Genomic DNA, 16,619 nt, shown 5'->3' on the forward strand with positions numbered 1-16,619 from the left:
AACAAATAAAAGCAGCATCCAAAACACCACACTGTCTTTATAATACCAAACAGAATGCAGAGGAGTGTTGTGCATATGAATGGTATTTGTGGTGTCCCTTATAAGCAATAACCAGGCAATGTTTAAAGTGTGCCTAAATTATTATTGTACTACACCTTGAAGACATTCTACAACTTTATTTATTATTGTCATATCATTGCCACCCTTCTTACTTAAAAGATGGATTTCTTAGGACCATTTAAATAGACTGGCTATCAAAAGTAGGCTAAGCACATGATTTTTCCATTCAAATGTCGGAATATCCCGAAATTTTAGGCACTATTTTTGGTTCTTTTAGACTTTAAATATTTTAAGCCTTCTGGTAAGTCCTCTACAGGGTCATAAATAGTACAATATTTCCTTTCTGCAATTGATTACCAGCTCTCTACTTCCACATGAAGGACACATCCGTCAAATATTTAGTTCAAAGTTTAAACTTCATATCTATGATCATGGTGTGTGTGTGTGAGTTCACACACACACACACACACACACACACACACACACACACACACAGTCATTGAAAATCACTGTGTTGTTTATAGTATTAGGGAGAAAGGGGTTCTGCCAAAGGCAGAAAAACTTGATTCCCTTTATTCCCACAAGTGTTAAACATAGTGAAGTACAGTACAGGCAGTCCCCGGCTTACATCGGATCCCTACTTACAAACGGGGTGAGGCAACCCCGCACTAGCTGCTTCCCCCCAGCAGACCAGGAAGACGCGAAGCTAGCACCTCTCCCCCCCCCCCCCCAGCAGACCAGGGAGACGCGGAGCGGCTTTTCTCAGCAGACATCTCAGCTTGAGAATAAAGGACTGAGGGAAGTGAGGTGTGGGAGAATACAACTGAGCTCTGGAGAAATGTTTGGATAGAGTTTCCCCTACAATATGTACCAGTTCCGACTTACATACAAATTCAACTTAAGAACAAACCTACAGTCCCTATCTTGTACGTAACCCAGGGACTGCCTGTATTTATTACTTTGGAATTTTAAGTACATATTCTTTCTGTATATTTCTACATCTACTGCACTTCCTTCTGCATTTTATGATTTTCAATTTTAATCTCTGACTCAAACAGATCCATGTAATTATTATTTAACATTTCAGTTGTGGTAGCATATGAAACAAACAATTCCATATGCTATTGACATCTGAAGAGGATCTGGTCTGGTTTTCTTTTGGTTAATTTTTGTGTTCTCTTTCTGTTCTCAAGTATGTGTCATATTGGGCAAAATTAGTTTCAAAGTAAAAATATCCCCACAGTGCTGTAGATTTTAAAATCATGTTTCCTCAGCTTGTAATATACCAGTACTTGTCACATTTAGAATTACTTCTTTACACATTTTTGTTCTGACCACGCACTAGAAAGAAAAATATAGAAAATAAATTGATTAAAGGTTTTAAAGATGAATGTTTCCTAATTAACTTGCACTGAATGCCAGCAGGTATAAGCAAAAAGTTTCTAGTGTTGACTTGACTTCCTTAGGAAAGACCTGATGTAGTATTATTAAACTCTGACCTTTCCTGTTTGTGTTTTATGACCTCCGGACATTGATGCATAATGCTAATCCAGTCACAGTGTTAGAGGAAATCAGTACAAAATGAGAGGCTGTAACCTTTGGCCAAAGAAACTTTGTAATCTAAATGTAAATCCCATTACCAAACAAACAATAAGGATAATATAGCTCCAGATCTCCTGCAGATGTCTAGTAATGGGACTCTGGCTGACTACAGGATTTAGTATGATAATGTTTCTGCACTTCATAGGTTACTATGAATGCTTCAGAGCCTTACCCGCATTTCCATTAGAGAAGTGTTTTAGATTCAGTTAAATTTATAATATTACAAAACCAGAGAAAATTTTATTTATTTTATGTGGCCTTTTGTTATCAAATCAAAAGGCCATGCATAATTAACAGGAGTTTGGTGCAGCATCCAGAATAATAACAATGTGTCTTAAATTATATGCCTCGTTTTATGCTACTTTCTAAAATGGTACATCTTTGGTGACCTACGAAATATTAAACAAAGGGCACTATCAAGTCAGACAAAAAAAAACCGCATACTCCTGAATCGATCCCCCTAGTGTACTTCTTAACAGTGCATTCAGATTTTGTCAAGCTCTAAACAGAAAAATGATGTGCTAAATAAACTATTGCCAGCTTTTTAAAAAGACTGCAAGTTCTGGGAGAAGTTTTTCACACAGAAAGCATCATGCAGCTACCTATGTGTGGGATGGCCTATAAGATATTTCAGATGTGCCAGATGCAACGTATTAGGCTGTGATAGATAAATTGGGATGTGTCTAGGAACACTTGTACCTAAACAGAAAGTTTATCTTTTAGCAGCCAAAACAGCTATTGCTTTTCTTTTGCCTGCCAATGTAGAATGTCCACTTATTTTGCATTAGTAATATAATGCTCCCATCCTTTCAACACTTGTGCATATGGGTAGTCCTATTGAAATCAGCAAGACTACTCATGAGTAAAACTAGTCATGTGTGTAAATGCTGGCAGGATTGGAGCAATAGTATTCATGAATGCAGTGAACTCTACAGTTAAAACTGAGATGGTATAGGAAACAAACTGCTCTTGTGTATTGTTTTTGACTACTGATGTTAAATATTTATTTAACATAAATATTTCAGTTTTTAATTCCTTCTTTAGCGCATGGCCAATATATAAGGTAACTTGATCTGAGTTACCTCCTTAGCTAGCTACTCAAAGTCATTCTGAAGGTAGTAACAGATAGCATATGAGCAGTGTGTTAAAGTGTTTGCCTAAATTGCAGCTGCACTTAACACAAGAGACTATATCATTCTAAACATTTCCCCACATGGGGATAAATGATAAATAATGTCCTCAGAAGTTCAGGTGGAGATGCCACAGAAGTCAATGTTTAGAACCTCCATGAGAGACAAAATTCCCTCTGTCACAAGGTCACAATAAATAGAATAAATTCTAGGAAGACTTGGTACTCATGGTGTAATTAGGAGGGACATCAGTTTTCAGCTTTGAACAGGTAACTAATTATATCCTTCACTACTGAGAAACCACTGTGCATGTAATAATGAGCTATCCTGAGATCAGCCTTACACAGAACATGCACAATGCTGTATAGTAAGGATAACTGGTACAGGAGATCCTGCATTTTTTTATAATCTCTACAGGGGATGCCCGTGGCTTTCTTTTCAAATTTTAAGAAGTCCAAATATCTAATAGCTGATATACCCATCTGGTTTGCATGGAGTCTTTAATAAGCCTGAAAACTACAGGTCCCAACTCCCAACATTATTCCGTCAGATAATGGCTGTGAAGTTTACAGACTAAGCAAAATTCTTCCTCCCTAGTTATTTTTTCAGATATTTTCTAATTAAAATTACAAAAATGCTCCAAGACATCAGTGTAGGCCCAGGACAGCGAAGTTTGCTAAGTATGAACATTCCATGTCATCTTATATTTGAAATATGACATAACTAATCAACTCTAAGAAATTTTACAAGAAGTGCAATTCCTGGATTTTTCAATTTGCCATAGCTCACAAATGTTGCATGTATTTACCTTATCTCCCTCCCCTCCCCACTGAAAACAAATCCTCTCGGTCACAGGGTCACACATTAGAAATTCCAGGCAGACTTGGTACTCATGGTGTAATTAGAAGGGACATCAGTTTTCAGCTTTGAACAGGTAACTAATTATATCCTTCACTACTGAGAAACCACTGTGCACATAATAATGAGCTATCCTGAGATCAGCCTTACACAGAACATGCACTGTACTGTATGGTAAGGATACCCTTTTTCATGAGACACAAAGCCATATCACTATGTGACAGTGAAAAGCATTCTAAAGGAGATTAGGGAAACTTCACAATATTCCTTTCACAGAATTCACAGCAGAATAATCCTCCTGAGTGAGGAAAGGGTTTTTTGACTCACTCAAGCCCATAAAACTCATTGAGCGCAGAGTAGAGTCCTCTAAAGGCCAGGACCATGTTACCTGGGACTCTTTTCTACTGCTGTGAAGATGGCACAAAAGAAGACATTGCCTTGGGCTGCATTCATTTTCATGTGCATTATCTACAAAAGCTGGTGTCAGTTTGTGCTCCCACTTCTTCCCCATGCCTACATCATTCCCATCACATATTTTTAGTGAATGCTCCTTTAAAGTAGAGTCATGGATCACTCTCTAGTCTGAAACAAAGTGTAGCATTGTGTTAGTCTCCTGGTACAAAGTCTGAACATTATTCTGACACATTTGACAATTGATTGTATTCATATTTTGTAACAAGACTCTTCTGGATTATTAGGAGGCAACAGCCGCCTAATACTAGGAAGAGTAAGAATCACGGATACCAGACATCATTTATTTCCATTTGGGGTGACATCCCAGATTATACCCTAAGAAACTTTGAAATCTGTGAAGGTAGAAAGATGAATTCTCAACACCTAGCTAATTTTACAATGGCTCCATGTTCTTGAGGTTTATAATAACAATACTGACCATTTTAAAACACAAAAAAATAGTATCCCATTAATTGTGCTTTAAAAACTTCTGAGGGCCACAATCATGCATCTGTGTCAAGTGGAAGACACAGAAAGTCTGCAAAACCCAGCTCTTACATTGTGATTGGAGGGTCATATTATATGCTATTTCTGTCCTACACTGATAATACCATTTGATAAATTAAGTCTTACCATCATCTTTGTCAGGAATAATAGTAACCTGAGTCCCTGGGAATTCGGAACCAATTCTTCCACCCATAGGCATGCTCAGCAGAACATCAAATGTCTCAGCTTCTTCATACAGGGAATCATCTATGATGACAATACGGCACATTTTCTCTCGTTCATCTTTGTCAAAGCGGAGAATGCTGTTATGGTCCTCAGGCCTGGATATGTAGTCCGAGTAGGACAGCACAGATGTTGGGACAGTGCCAGTTGCTGTTCCTGTGAGACAGAAGTAAATAAGCATTGGTAATAATTTTAAAGAATCCCTACTAAGGCTGAATTTTATTCTCTTTAGCTCGCCTTTTTTATTCCTGTTTATTTTTAAACTGATAAGATTTATCCATTGCAGAGTATTTAAGTGCTTGTACAAAGAAACATCAGACTTGCCATATTGAATCAGACCAGTGATCTATGTAGCTCGGCATTTTTTCTCCAAGAGATACCATTATCAGCTGAGTGTGAGAAAGGTGTTAAAAAGAGAGTGAAGTAGATAGCTAGGGAAAGTTTCCTTCTAACTCTTCCGACTGAAGCCTTGAAGCAACAGTTTACTATCTCTTCCCGAACGCAAATATTTATAGTTCTTAAAGAGTGGGTCATGACACAAAATTGTGTCATGACCAGGTTTAATGGGGCCGCCAAGGATGGCATTTGATTTGTTGGAGTCTGAGGCCGAACCCAAAACTCAAACCCACCACTCAGGTCCACAGATTGAGGGCAACAGGGCATAGGCTTCATCTCCAGTTCTTGGTGATGGAGAACAGATTATAGGCTCCCTCCCCCTCAGGCAACGGGGCTTGGATTTGGTTCCTCGTGCCTGGGGTCATTTAGTAATTTTTGTCAGGAGAGGGTAATGGTGCAGTAAAGTTTGAGAACCCCTGACCTAAAGCTACATTGTTATTATGATGTACAACATAAATTCTTAACAGCAGAACAAGCTTACTAAGAACAAATGAATGATTCCCCACCCTCAAATGCATCTTAGAGGGGAATTGGACTAAGTTCTCTGTAAGAAGGTGGTCTAGAAACGGTCCTAACGGCAATAAATCTAAACTCTGTTTTATTTTTACCAGTTCTGTACTGTGGGGTTCTTCAGAGTCTTGACAGCAAAAAGAATCCCCCTCTCCAGAAATGAAGACTATTGTTCATTATGCTCAATAAAACAAATTATTTCTCTCATCTGAAAAAATGTTACAAAGTCACTGCTTAAATAACACAGTATTAATTCTTTCCAGCTACATTTTTAGAGACAAATTCTGGCAATCTTTGTTTTCACTCCCAAAGAACTGTGCACGAACTATATCTCTTTGGAACTTCCATATACAAAACTGATGTATCATCTACATTACAATGTTGCAAAAAAATTACCATTCAACTTGCACTAAAATAAGTAATCCAAATATGTATTGACAAAATATTACATATTTCTGCCAATAAATAAGGCATCATACAAAAGAGAGAGGTTTTATGCAGTGCAATTCATATGAAAAACATAGTGCCCTTTAACATGTCAATCACTGGGAATTGTGTGAAGTACAAGGGCACAACATAGCCAAAAAACTTTTGGTTAAGAAGAAAATGGTTTTCAAAGTGTTATGGTTTTCCAAAAATACTCTGCTGTAAAAGCAAGTAGATATTCTTGTTCTTGAAAGACATGTACATGTACATGCACTTGGTAAATGTACACTTATTTGGCAATAACAAGAAAAAAGAAATATTTAAATACTCAGCACTGCAGTGTATGTCCTGTTTTCAGCATTTCATTACAAGCTGCAGATACACCTCATTTAATTCTCCTGCAAGACAACTATGTAGTCAAGCTGATTTCTGAAAAGCATTAATTTTTCTGACTACCCAGATTTCTTTTGATATATGAATATCTCAAATCACCACCCCGTTTCTGTGCCTTTAACTTGATGATCACCAACCTTTCAGCTATGTGGGCAGCTGAGTGGGTGAGGGGAGTTTCAAACATAGGCTCTATAATAGATCTGAAATAGCATTTTATAATGTCCTCAGCTAGAGGCTTTAATTTTAAGTACCTCACCATGGTATAAAAAAACGCCTGTCAGTTGAAAAAGGTGGCCAAAAAGCTGAACACATTGGGTTTTACAAACTAAACATTAACCAAATATCTTTAATCAAAGGTCTCTCCAGTTTCAGAATTAGGACTGACTGAAAGCTGGACTTTCTGTCCCTTGGGAAAGTCTTTCAACATTTACTTTCCTCCAAATTCAGGACAAAATGTTGAAATATTGCAAGTTTTCATAAGATGAATAGTTTAGAAGAATTGATTCAGAAATGCTGAAACATGGCATCTATTTAACAATATACAACTACATAGCATTTAAGACAAAGTAAAGAGGAATAACACTATCCTTTCTGCTTGAAATTATATAAGCAGAAAGTAATTACCAGTACTGGAAATCATTTTCATATTCTGCAGACAGAAATAATAATTATTGTAACTTTGTTTATTATTGTCACTTAAGCTAGATTCTGTTACCTTGCTGCGTATAGCAGATCACCATCAATTCCTGGCTCACATCTCCACTTCTTCTGACAGGAATGAGCAGTTCCCCAACATCTTCTTCAATTGTGTACATGGACTGAGGAATAAAAACGGTTGATTCTGCAGAGATCAGAGATATTTATTTGTGTTACATTATGTACTCAAAGAGTCACAGTACAAATACCTAGAGGATCCCCACATCATGAATTCAGAAAACCCCACAGTGTAACAAATCACTCTTTCCTCAGTGGTACAGTAAAATATTTCAATATTTCATTTTGCAGTCAGAAAGAATGCCAGAACCAAGGCTTGATGATGTAAGCCCTTACAAATAAGTAGATCTTAATCACAAAAGTAGTTCCACTCTCTGGGATTTAATTACTGTAATGGGGTGAATCATGTGATTCACTGTTACACCTACCAGTTACACCCACTGTTACACCCACACCTCCATTGTGCACCAGAATTTTATCCAAGTTCTTCTAGTGATTTCTAGACAATTATATGTAATTGCTGTTAGACGTGAAAGTTTCACTACTGAGCATCACACATTCATTCCAGCATCCTCCATGATGGCTGTTCGTTAAGATCATTCTTACTTTATTGCACACCAAAACATCTGTTAGTCCTTTGACATTTGGGGTGCTTAGGATGCAGGACTGGGTCCTTTGTGAATTTCACTCTAACTCCGCACTATATGAAGTAATATGCCCCTTTGTGCACGGACCATCTCTTTGTACTCTGTACAATGGCTAGCACATGGTGAAAGAGTAATACAGACAAATATTATTTAATTTTATAATCGTTATACATTTACCAGTCAAAGAGTGATCCCTAATTTTGTTTGTTCTTGAAACAGTGTAACCAAAACAGACTGCAAAAGAAAGCTAACCATTAGTTTGAGATCACAGAAAATCCTGTAAAACATGTAGAATTTGGACATGTCCATTATCTCTTTGGGCTTATATATGTATAAATACACTTCTCTTTCATGTTCTCTGGAATTCCTTTTTTCTTATCTGAATAAGTGCTGCAGGCATATTTTTTCCTTGTAACTAGTTTTGCTCTTTTGGCTGAGAATGTATATTCTGTTAATTAAAGTTAGCTATTTCCTTCTGGATGCCAGAAGGGCAGACAGGAAAAAAATCAACACTAGCTTTGAAAATTTTTTTTAAGCATTCTTCAAAATTCCTAAAAACCGTCAGGTGTAAGAATAACACTTCCTATTTTTCAGAGAGAGCAAATAAAACATTGAACAAACTGAAAACAAAAAAATTCTAGTTAATCTACATTCCGATAAACAGGCTTTTATGGTACCCTTGGATTTCAGACTATTTTCTATGTCCATCAAAATTTTAGAGAAATGGATAGCTGTAGACACAGAATACCCATTTATGCTTACAAATTTCAGCAAAGATTATATGTAATTCAATCAAGGTTGCTTTCATATAAGCAACTCCATATTTTAAATTCCAACTGCTATAATGATTCTGTAGAATGTAAATGACTACAGGCAGTCCCCGGGTTACGTACAAGATAGGGACTGTAGGTTTGTTCTTAAGTTGAATCTGTATGTAAGTCGGAACTGGCGTCCAGATTCAGCCGTTGCTGAAACTGACCACCAGTTCTGACTTACATACAGATTCAACTTAAGAACCCCAAGTCAGCTGCTGCTGAAACTCATCAGCCGCTGATTCCAGGAAGCCCGGGGCAGAGCAACTGTGCCTCGGGCTTCCTGTAGTCAGCGCTGGTCAGTTTCAGCAACGGCTGACTTGGGGACGCCTGGGGCAGAGCAACTGGGGTGCTGCTGGGTTGCTCCAGTAGCACCGCTCCTCGGCGCTACTGGACAAACCCAGCAGCACCCCAGCTGCTCTGCCCCAGGCGTCCTGATTCAGCCGCTGCTGAAACTGACCAGCAGCGGCTGAATCAGGACGCCTGGGGCAGAGCAGCTGGGGTGCTGCCGGGTTGGTCGAGTAGTGCCCAGAGCGGTGCTGCAGGACCAACCGGCAGCGCCCCAGCTGCTCTGCCCCAGGGTCCACAACAAAAGCCTGGTCTGCTGGGGGTGGGGGGGCACACTAGATGCGCCCCCCCCCCCCAAGCAGACCAGGGACACGGGGAGCAAAGCCGCAGCGGCGGGCTGCCTCGCCTCTGAGGCTTTGCTCTGGCGCGGGACCCCGCCGCTGCGGCTTTGCTCCCAGTGCCCCTGGTCTGCTGGAGACGGTCCCCAGCAGACCAGGGGCACTGGGAGCAAATCCGCAGCCGCGGCGGGGTCCCGCGCTTCTGAGGCTTTGCCAGAGCAAAGCCTCAGAAGCGCGGGAACCCGCCGCGGCTGCGGTTTTGCTCGCGGTGCCCGTGGTCTGCTGGGGACCGTCTCCAGCAGACCAGGGACACTGCGAGCAAACCCGCCGGGGCTGCGGCTTTGCTCCCGATGCCCCTGGTCTGCTGGAGATGGTCCCCAGCAGACCAGGGGCACCGGGAGCAGCTTTTCTCGCCCCGGAGGTCGAGGTGGCTGACCGCTGCCTGCGAGCTCCGGGGCGAGAAAGCCCCGTTCGTAAGTGCAGATCCGACGTAAGTCGGGGACTGCCTGTATTATTTATATTTTTGTAAGCAATTTTATAAAAGTTTAGTATGATTTCTTTGAAAGGATGTCCCACCGTGCATTTTCTGCAATAAAATGCTGCAAGCATGACAGAAGGTTAAAAGGCTGCTATAAAGAACTGTAATACTGGTCTGATAACATCTATTTGCTTTTATTACTTCAGAAAGACAAAAAAAAATATGACAACATATCAACCTTTTAAGTTTTAAAGTAATAGCAGTGTAATCTGTAAAAACTGTTTTTTTCTGTGGAAATAAATTAATGCAGAAAAATACATTGTAAGGAAAACCTGCTAAAGATGCAATATGTTTTATGCATTCCATGTTTGTAGTATGGCTATGTAACTGTATTGTTTAAAGTTCCATACAACAGATAAACAAATCTTATATGTGGTGGTAGCAAAAACATTTGGGAAAACTGTCTAAAACTTGTGGTATTATGATAGCTGCCTATAGCTCATGCTGACTGAGTTTATATTCTCTAGAATTAGCATATGAAAAATTCTTTATTTAATACCTTCCCATTGTAAAACACAACTGACCTCCCCACTTGCTAAGGGCTAACTAAGCTTTCAGCAGGGTCTCATTAGTTTAGTATCTAATGCTGAACCATCTGAGTAAATGAGCATAATCAGACTTCAGTGGCTCTTACAGCACCTACACATACATGATCCTGTAACATTTTGAAAGATGAGTTGAGCATCCAACCCTAATCCCTCTCTCCAGTTGCCAAACCACCCCTGAGTTCCTTCTCTTACCATATGAATTCCTTTTACTCTCCTAATGACAAACACCATGCTCCATTCACATGTCAAACCCTCCCAGACCTATACATACAATTTGGATTACGGAAAACTGCCCAGGGCCGTGTTTGTGTGTTTTGCTTTATACAGAAAATGGCAATGGAGAGTTGGCATTGATTATGGACCACACACCATGCTGACAGAGCTCCCATTGGTGGTCACAGAAACTGCATGCTTAGTCAATTCCATATCCTCAATATACTGGATTTAACATTGAACTCGATCTATAAGATGTGCTTCCCTCTAACTAAATAGGGATGCAAGATAACCCGCTGGTTCTGATATATTTTAAATTTAAAACTAGCAAATGTTGAACACATTTTTTTCCTGTAGAGCCACCTCCAAGTGTTAATTTGAAAAAGACTATATAAAACAATGTGTTGCAGTCTTTGGTTCTCTCAAGATTCCTTACTGACGTCTTTGTGTGCCCATGGCCACTTGCTTCAAGTGTCTGGAAGCAGTTCAAAAGAAAAACCTCCCAATGTTACCAGGGCTGCTACTCCAGCATATACTTCTGTTATCACTTCTCTCCTCACCTACATTCAACAGTCATTTTATCTGTTCTCCACACCTCAGCTGTCCAATTTATGCCTGAAAATAAACCAGCTGTACATGCATGCTAACATTGTTTCTCTTCCCTAAATTTCAACTGCTACCACAATTCCTCACACAACTCCCCTATATACAGTACTTGCTCAGGCAGCAGCAACCTATGCAGAGCTCCTTAAGCACGAGGAACTGGAGCAGGATCTTTATACTCTTTTGGGAGGCTCAACTGTCATTGAAGGAACTTGCTCATCCCCTACTTCAAGAGTGGATGGCTGAGTAGGGAAAACTGTGCGCTTTGCTGAGGAGCATCAGTCAGGAAAGTTTATCTTGGTCCGTGAGCCCTGGTCAATCTCCCCAGCTGTCACTCAGCTCTAGAGGGGCATTTTCCACTCCTGTAGAGCCAGCAGCCCTGAAGTCGTAAGGCAAATGTTTCAGAGAAACCAGTCACCACTAAGATGAATGCAATTAATGACAAAACATCAGGATGATGCCTAATTCTGTCCTCAAAAATAAAAGAATCATAGTATCAGTCTTTTCTTACAGTTTCCTCTGTAGTTATGGGTGCAGATTAAGAATAACATTTTTAAAATGTCTTTACCATCTCCTGGATCAATAATCTCCACTGTAGCCACTTCAGGAAACTCGAGGACAGCCATGACAGGCTCAGAAAGCACAATTTGGAAGGTCTCAGACTGCTCATGTTCACCATCACTCAAAATCCGAACTCTCCATGTAGCTAATGTTTGGCCTGGATTGAATTGCACCTGCTTCTGGGCTTTTCCTTTAAAGTCTTTATCCTTCTGAGCAGTACCATCTCTAGTGCTAATACCTGACAAGAAAAACAGAAAGTAGGACCATTAACAATAGATCAGTTCTATTTTTCTGTCATTCACAGATCTTCATGTGAGAAGGGACCATTGTTGGAGCTGTACAACTTAGGCCATAATACTTCTCTGAATTAATTCCTGTTTGACCTAGAATTATTACTGGTTTGCTATTCAAAAACAATAGAAAATACACATTTTTCCCAAGAGAGAGTATTAAACCACAGGGTTTGGGCTGTTGGGTAAATCTTCAGAAATATAGATATATAAGAGTCACCCAACATAACCCCATTACTAATTTGTGTTGGAACATCCAGCACAGATAAACACAGATTAACCAGACTGTCACCCAAATGAAAACTAACTGCTGGTAAATTCTATACCCTCTATGCTAAATGTCAGCTTTTCTAGCCCCAGGATGTTTCAGCTACGTAACAGTTCAAATAAACTATTTCTTCTTGGTTTTTTTAAAATGGATTCTCAGCAACTCAAAAATCTCTGAACTCTTTTTTCTTTAACTTTCTAAACATGCACATGCACACAAATGGACACTCATACTTATCACTTTCAGAAAGAGACTAAGCATGGAAAATTTTAGCTTGAAAGATGAGTATGGGAAAGTCTCAGTGATTAGACATAAGAAATTACAATGAATTGTGATGAAACTTGAAATACAGTGACAGTACCACAACAATAGCTTTAATTTTGGTGACATCATCTTGTTTCAGCCTTTATATAATGGCCACCATTAATCTCAAACTTCTCATGTTCAACTCAGGTCAAATTCAGGCAGCAAAGTCAAGGGATGAAATTCAGCACCTTGCTTCTTAGGCCTGGTCTAATAGAGATATGTAACTCCAGCAACATTAACTGCGTAGCTGGGATCAACGTACCATAATTCGACCTTCAGCATCGTCTCCACAGTGGGAAGTCAACAGGAGAAACATTCCCTTTGACTTTTCTTGCTCCTCATGAGGAGTAGGAATTCTGGCGTCAACAGAGACGCCCTCATCATTCAATTTAGAGGGCCTTTACTTGACCTACTAAATTGAATTCTGGAAGATTAACTGCTGTAGTGTCAATCATCCAGGAAATGAAGATGTGGCCTTAGAGCATAGAACTCACAGCCCTGGAGGCTGTGGGTCTGACGTATCTAAGTCATTTTTGTGCCTTCCTGAGCCTGAGCTTTTTGGGGAACCTTAGTGTATATTAGACAGCCTGTAAAAGCTGTCTCTGACACATATCCCTGCCTTTATCACCATGACTGGAATGTCTCCCCACCCCACAATAAGATTTCTTTGGAGGTCCTCAAAATACTACTTGCAGCTATCTTTCCCACTTTGGGAATTCTCTCTGACAGATCCAGGGCTTTTTCCTTGGCTCCAGCCCAGGGGCAGGCAATAATTTTTGTCCAGGGGCCACTTCAAAAATTGTTGAAGTAGCCCCAGGCCACCCAGAAGGGGTGGGGCCTAAACAGGAAGGGGCAGGACCTAAACAGGAAGAGGCAGGGCTATCCCACCCCTAGGCCTATCAGGGTCTAGGGGTAGCGGAGCAAGGGAAGCTTCCTCCCGCCTTGCAAGGAGCACATGGCTCTTTGATGTGCTGCAGGCTCCTTGCAGGGCTGGGGCAGGATAAAGGAAGCTTCACACAGCTCCCCCATGCCCAGGCCCTGATTGGCCTGGGGGCAGGGGAGCGCACAAAGCCTCCTCCGCTCTCCCCCCGTCCTGCGAGCAGCGCATGGCACTTCAAAGTGCTATGTGCTTCTGGCAGGGCAGGAGGAAGCTTTGTGTGCTCCCCTGCCTCCAGGTCCTAATTGGCCTGGAGGCAGGAGAGCAGCAGGGCCTCCACGGGCCGGATCCACCCGCTTGGCAGGCTGGATTCGGCCTGTGGAGGCCCATTTGCCCACCCCTGCTCCAGCCCCTTTACTCTGCATATGGAGACAGAAGAAGGGGATAAGAATTTCCCCTAATAACTTCTTCATTCTTTTACAATCATGGAATTACACTTAGCAGGTTTACATTAGTGAGATGCAAGTTAACCAGTCAGTGTTGGGATCAGTTCCTTATGGAAATCAAAGTCCAAAGTGTTCAGAAACTAAACTGACTCCCCTTTACAGAAACAGAAAATGTTGTACATACTGTTATTGAAAAGGTCAGACAGCAAATCTGTATGGTTACTTCCTTGAATGAAAACAATACCTATTAACCAATATCAACAATTTAAACTAATCAACAAACTTTAACTTGTCCTTTATTATGATACACAGATGCTGGAACTAGCAGTGTTTGGGATGCCTCTGCACTTGTTGGCTTAAATTGGATTTCTGCATCTACAGGGTTTGCAATTTGGTTCAGTGGCTCTCAACACTCCCACTATAAAAACTGTTCCAACACTCCTGTTATAATATATCATTCTCTGATGTACTCTTTGCTCTGTGAAAGAAAAAAAGAAAGAATGTAGCAAAGTTAATTTTTAGACCCTGCCTCACTTTAAGCATGAATGAGTCCTATTGACTTGAGTAGGACTACTCATGCTTGAAGCGTACCCTGCTGAATCAGGGCCTTAAACTGTTCTTCTTCTTATAACAAGTTTTAAGTCCTGTACATGCTTTGACCTGAACCTGTGCAAAATTAATATTTCAGAGTCCAAATGTATTATGACTGCCAGGGCAAAGGGAATTGGAATAAGACTAATAATACAAAAAAGAAGCCAGAAATATGTGTGAGGTTGTAGAATGTGATGATAGCACATTTCCCCCCTTCTCACTCCTCATCCACTCTGAGCAGTTTTCAACACCTAGATAAATCACTGCCAACACTGACTGAAGAAAATGAATCTACTTGCTGCAATTCTTAATGCATATTCTGGTAATTACTCAATCACGACAGTTCACCGCAGAGTGGCCGGTAAAGAATATATGTCAATGTTTGTCTTAATAGTTTCTACCCTCTGTGTTCTACAAAACAAATGCACAGGAACCAAACTTTAATTCCTAAACTTACAGGAAAAGTCTTAATTCTGTTTTAGGATTTAACGGAAGCAAGAATGCAAATTCTTTGGTCTTTATTTATAAAACACACATTTTTATGAATGTAAGTTCTTCAAGAGATGCTCTTCTTTAGTATCCTGCTAAAAATAAATGGCTTCAACCAAAAAAGATAGGTTCCTGTCTTTAGTGAAAACTCTGCATTCCTTCATTGGTCACAGAATCAATATGTGTGAATTCTTTGTGTTTAAGGCCAAAATCAAATATTGCTTGCTGTGCTTGCGTGACCAATCCTTATCAATTCAAATATTCACATTTTAATTGACCTACATGCTGCAGAGACATAGCTATTAAATGCAATTAATCACACACACAAATATATGTGATTTGTGTACAATTGTTGTGTCTGCAGCATTTAGATCAGTGGCTCCCTGACTGTAAGGCACAACCCCTAAGACGGTGAGAGGAACGTTTGAGGGGGGAGGGGCTTACAGTAAGGCCCATGGGTGGCAGATAGGAGCACCTTCCAGACCTGCTTTGGCCGTAAGGTTGCCAGGTGGCTGAAACAAAAATAACGAACACCTTCCCCCCCCCACCCGCCAAAAGACCACCGGGAAAAAATTTTGTTGAAGGAAAAAAAAAGGGAGGATGGGGGGACCAAAGTTGTTGAGCAAAAAAAAAAAAAAAAGATTCTAAGAATCTAAGAACCTGGATCATTGCTAGGGGTTGCCAGGTAGTCATTAAAAAATTAATAATAATAAAATTTTAAAAAATGGACACGTTTCAAGGGGGAGGACCGGCCAGGAAGGGAATGGTGTTGCCCGGGAAGGGAGGGCCTGGAAACAGCTAATGGGGGGGGGGGGAGGGGCAACGTGGCTGGCCGGGGGAGATCAGGAAGAGGAACTGGCTGGCAGGAAGCAGAGCTGGGGAGGGTACAGGGGGCTGGCTGGGGAAGATCAGGATGGGAAGTGGGGGAGGGGTGAGCAAATTGGCCGATGAGGAGTGGAACTGACCTGGGCACTTGCTGCCTGTCCTGTGCAGGCTCCCGGTGACGCATGAGTGAGGAGGAGGCTCCACCTCCTCCTCACACTCAACCGACTGAGGGCTCCTGGCAGCAATCTCGGTGCCGCCTCCCTGCTGGGACTCCCAGCCGCTCCCCCTGCCCATGCCAGGCTTCCGACTGGTGCGCAGCTGAAAAAATCAGAAAATACTGGACATTGCACATGTCCGGTATTTTCTGATATTTTTTTTACCAGACAGAGCGTGCAAATACCAGACTACGAACACTTGGCAACCCTACTCTGGCCCCAGTCCAGCTCCAGCCCCTTCTGCACCTCTGCTTTGAGTCCAGTTCCAAGCCTGAGCTGCATCTCCATTCCCATGCTGAGCTATCCCCAGCCCATCTTCCATTACTAGTAAGGAGGGGCATGAGAATAAAAGTTTGGTCTTTACAGTAGTATATTGGAGTCTGCATTAAGATCAATCTTTTATTCCGCAATTTAGTTTTTCCATTAGTACTGTGCAAAGGAGAGAATATGAACTTTCAGTTATGTATGAATCGAATCCCCAAACTCTTCTTTT

At 40.9% G+C, this 16,619-nt stretch overlaps 1 protein-coding gene across 2 annotated transcripts in view; it reads right to left on the reverse strand.

Annotated features, from left to right (window-relative positions):
* Window positions 1-16,619, reverse strand: part of FREM2 (FRAS1 related extracellular matrix 2) — a 181,306-nt gene that overhangs the window by 75,707 nt on the left and 88,980 nt on the right. For both annotated transcript variants that reach the window (XR_012900698.2, XM_025185589.3), the window contains exons 4-6: window positions 11,827-12,057; window positions 7,273-7,398; window positions 4,737-4,988 (exon numbers count right to left, since the gene is read on the reverse strand). Coding sequence is in view for 1 of the 2 variants with exons in the window: in XM_025185589.3 (XP_025041374.3) it covers window positions 4,737-4,988; window positions 7,273-7,398; window positions 11,827-12,057 (609 nt within the window). In the remaining variant the exon portion in view is untranslated. The remainder of the gene's footprint in view (window positions 1-4,736; window positions 4,989-7,272; window positions 7,399-11,826; window positions 12,058-16,619) is intronic.

This window comes from Pelodiscus sinensis, chromosome 1, assembly GCF_052426305.1.
Source record: "Pelodiscus sinensis isolate ZL-2025 chromosome 1, ASM5242630v1, whole genome shotgun sequence".
Classification (NCBI taxonomy): domain Eukaryota; kingdom Metazoa; phylum Chordata; order Testudines; family Trionychidae; genus Pelodiscus; species Pelodiscus sinensis.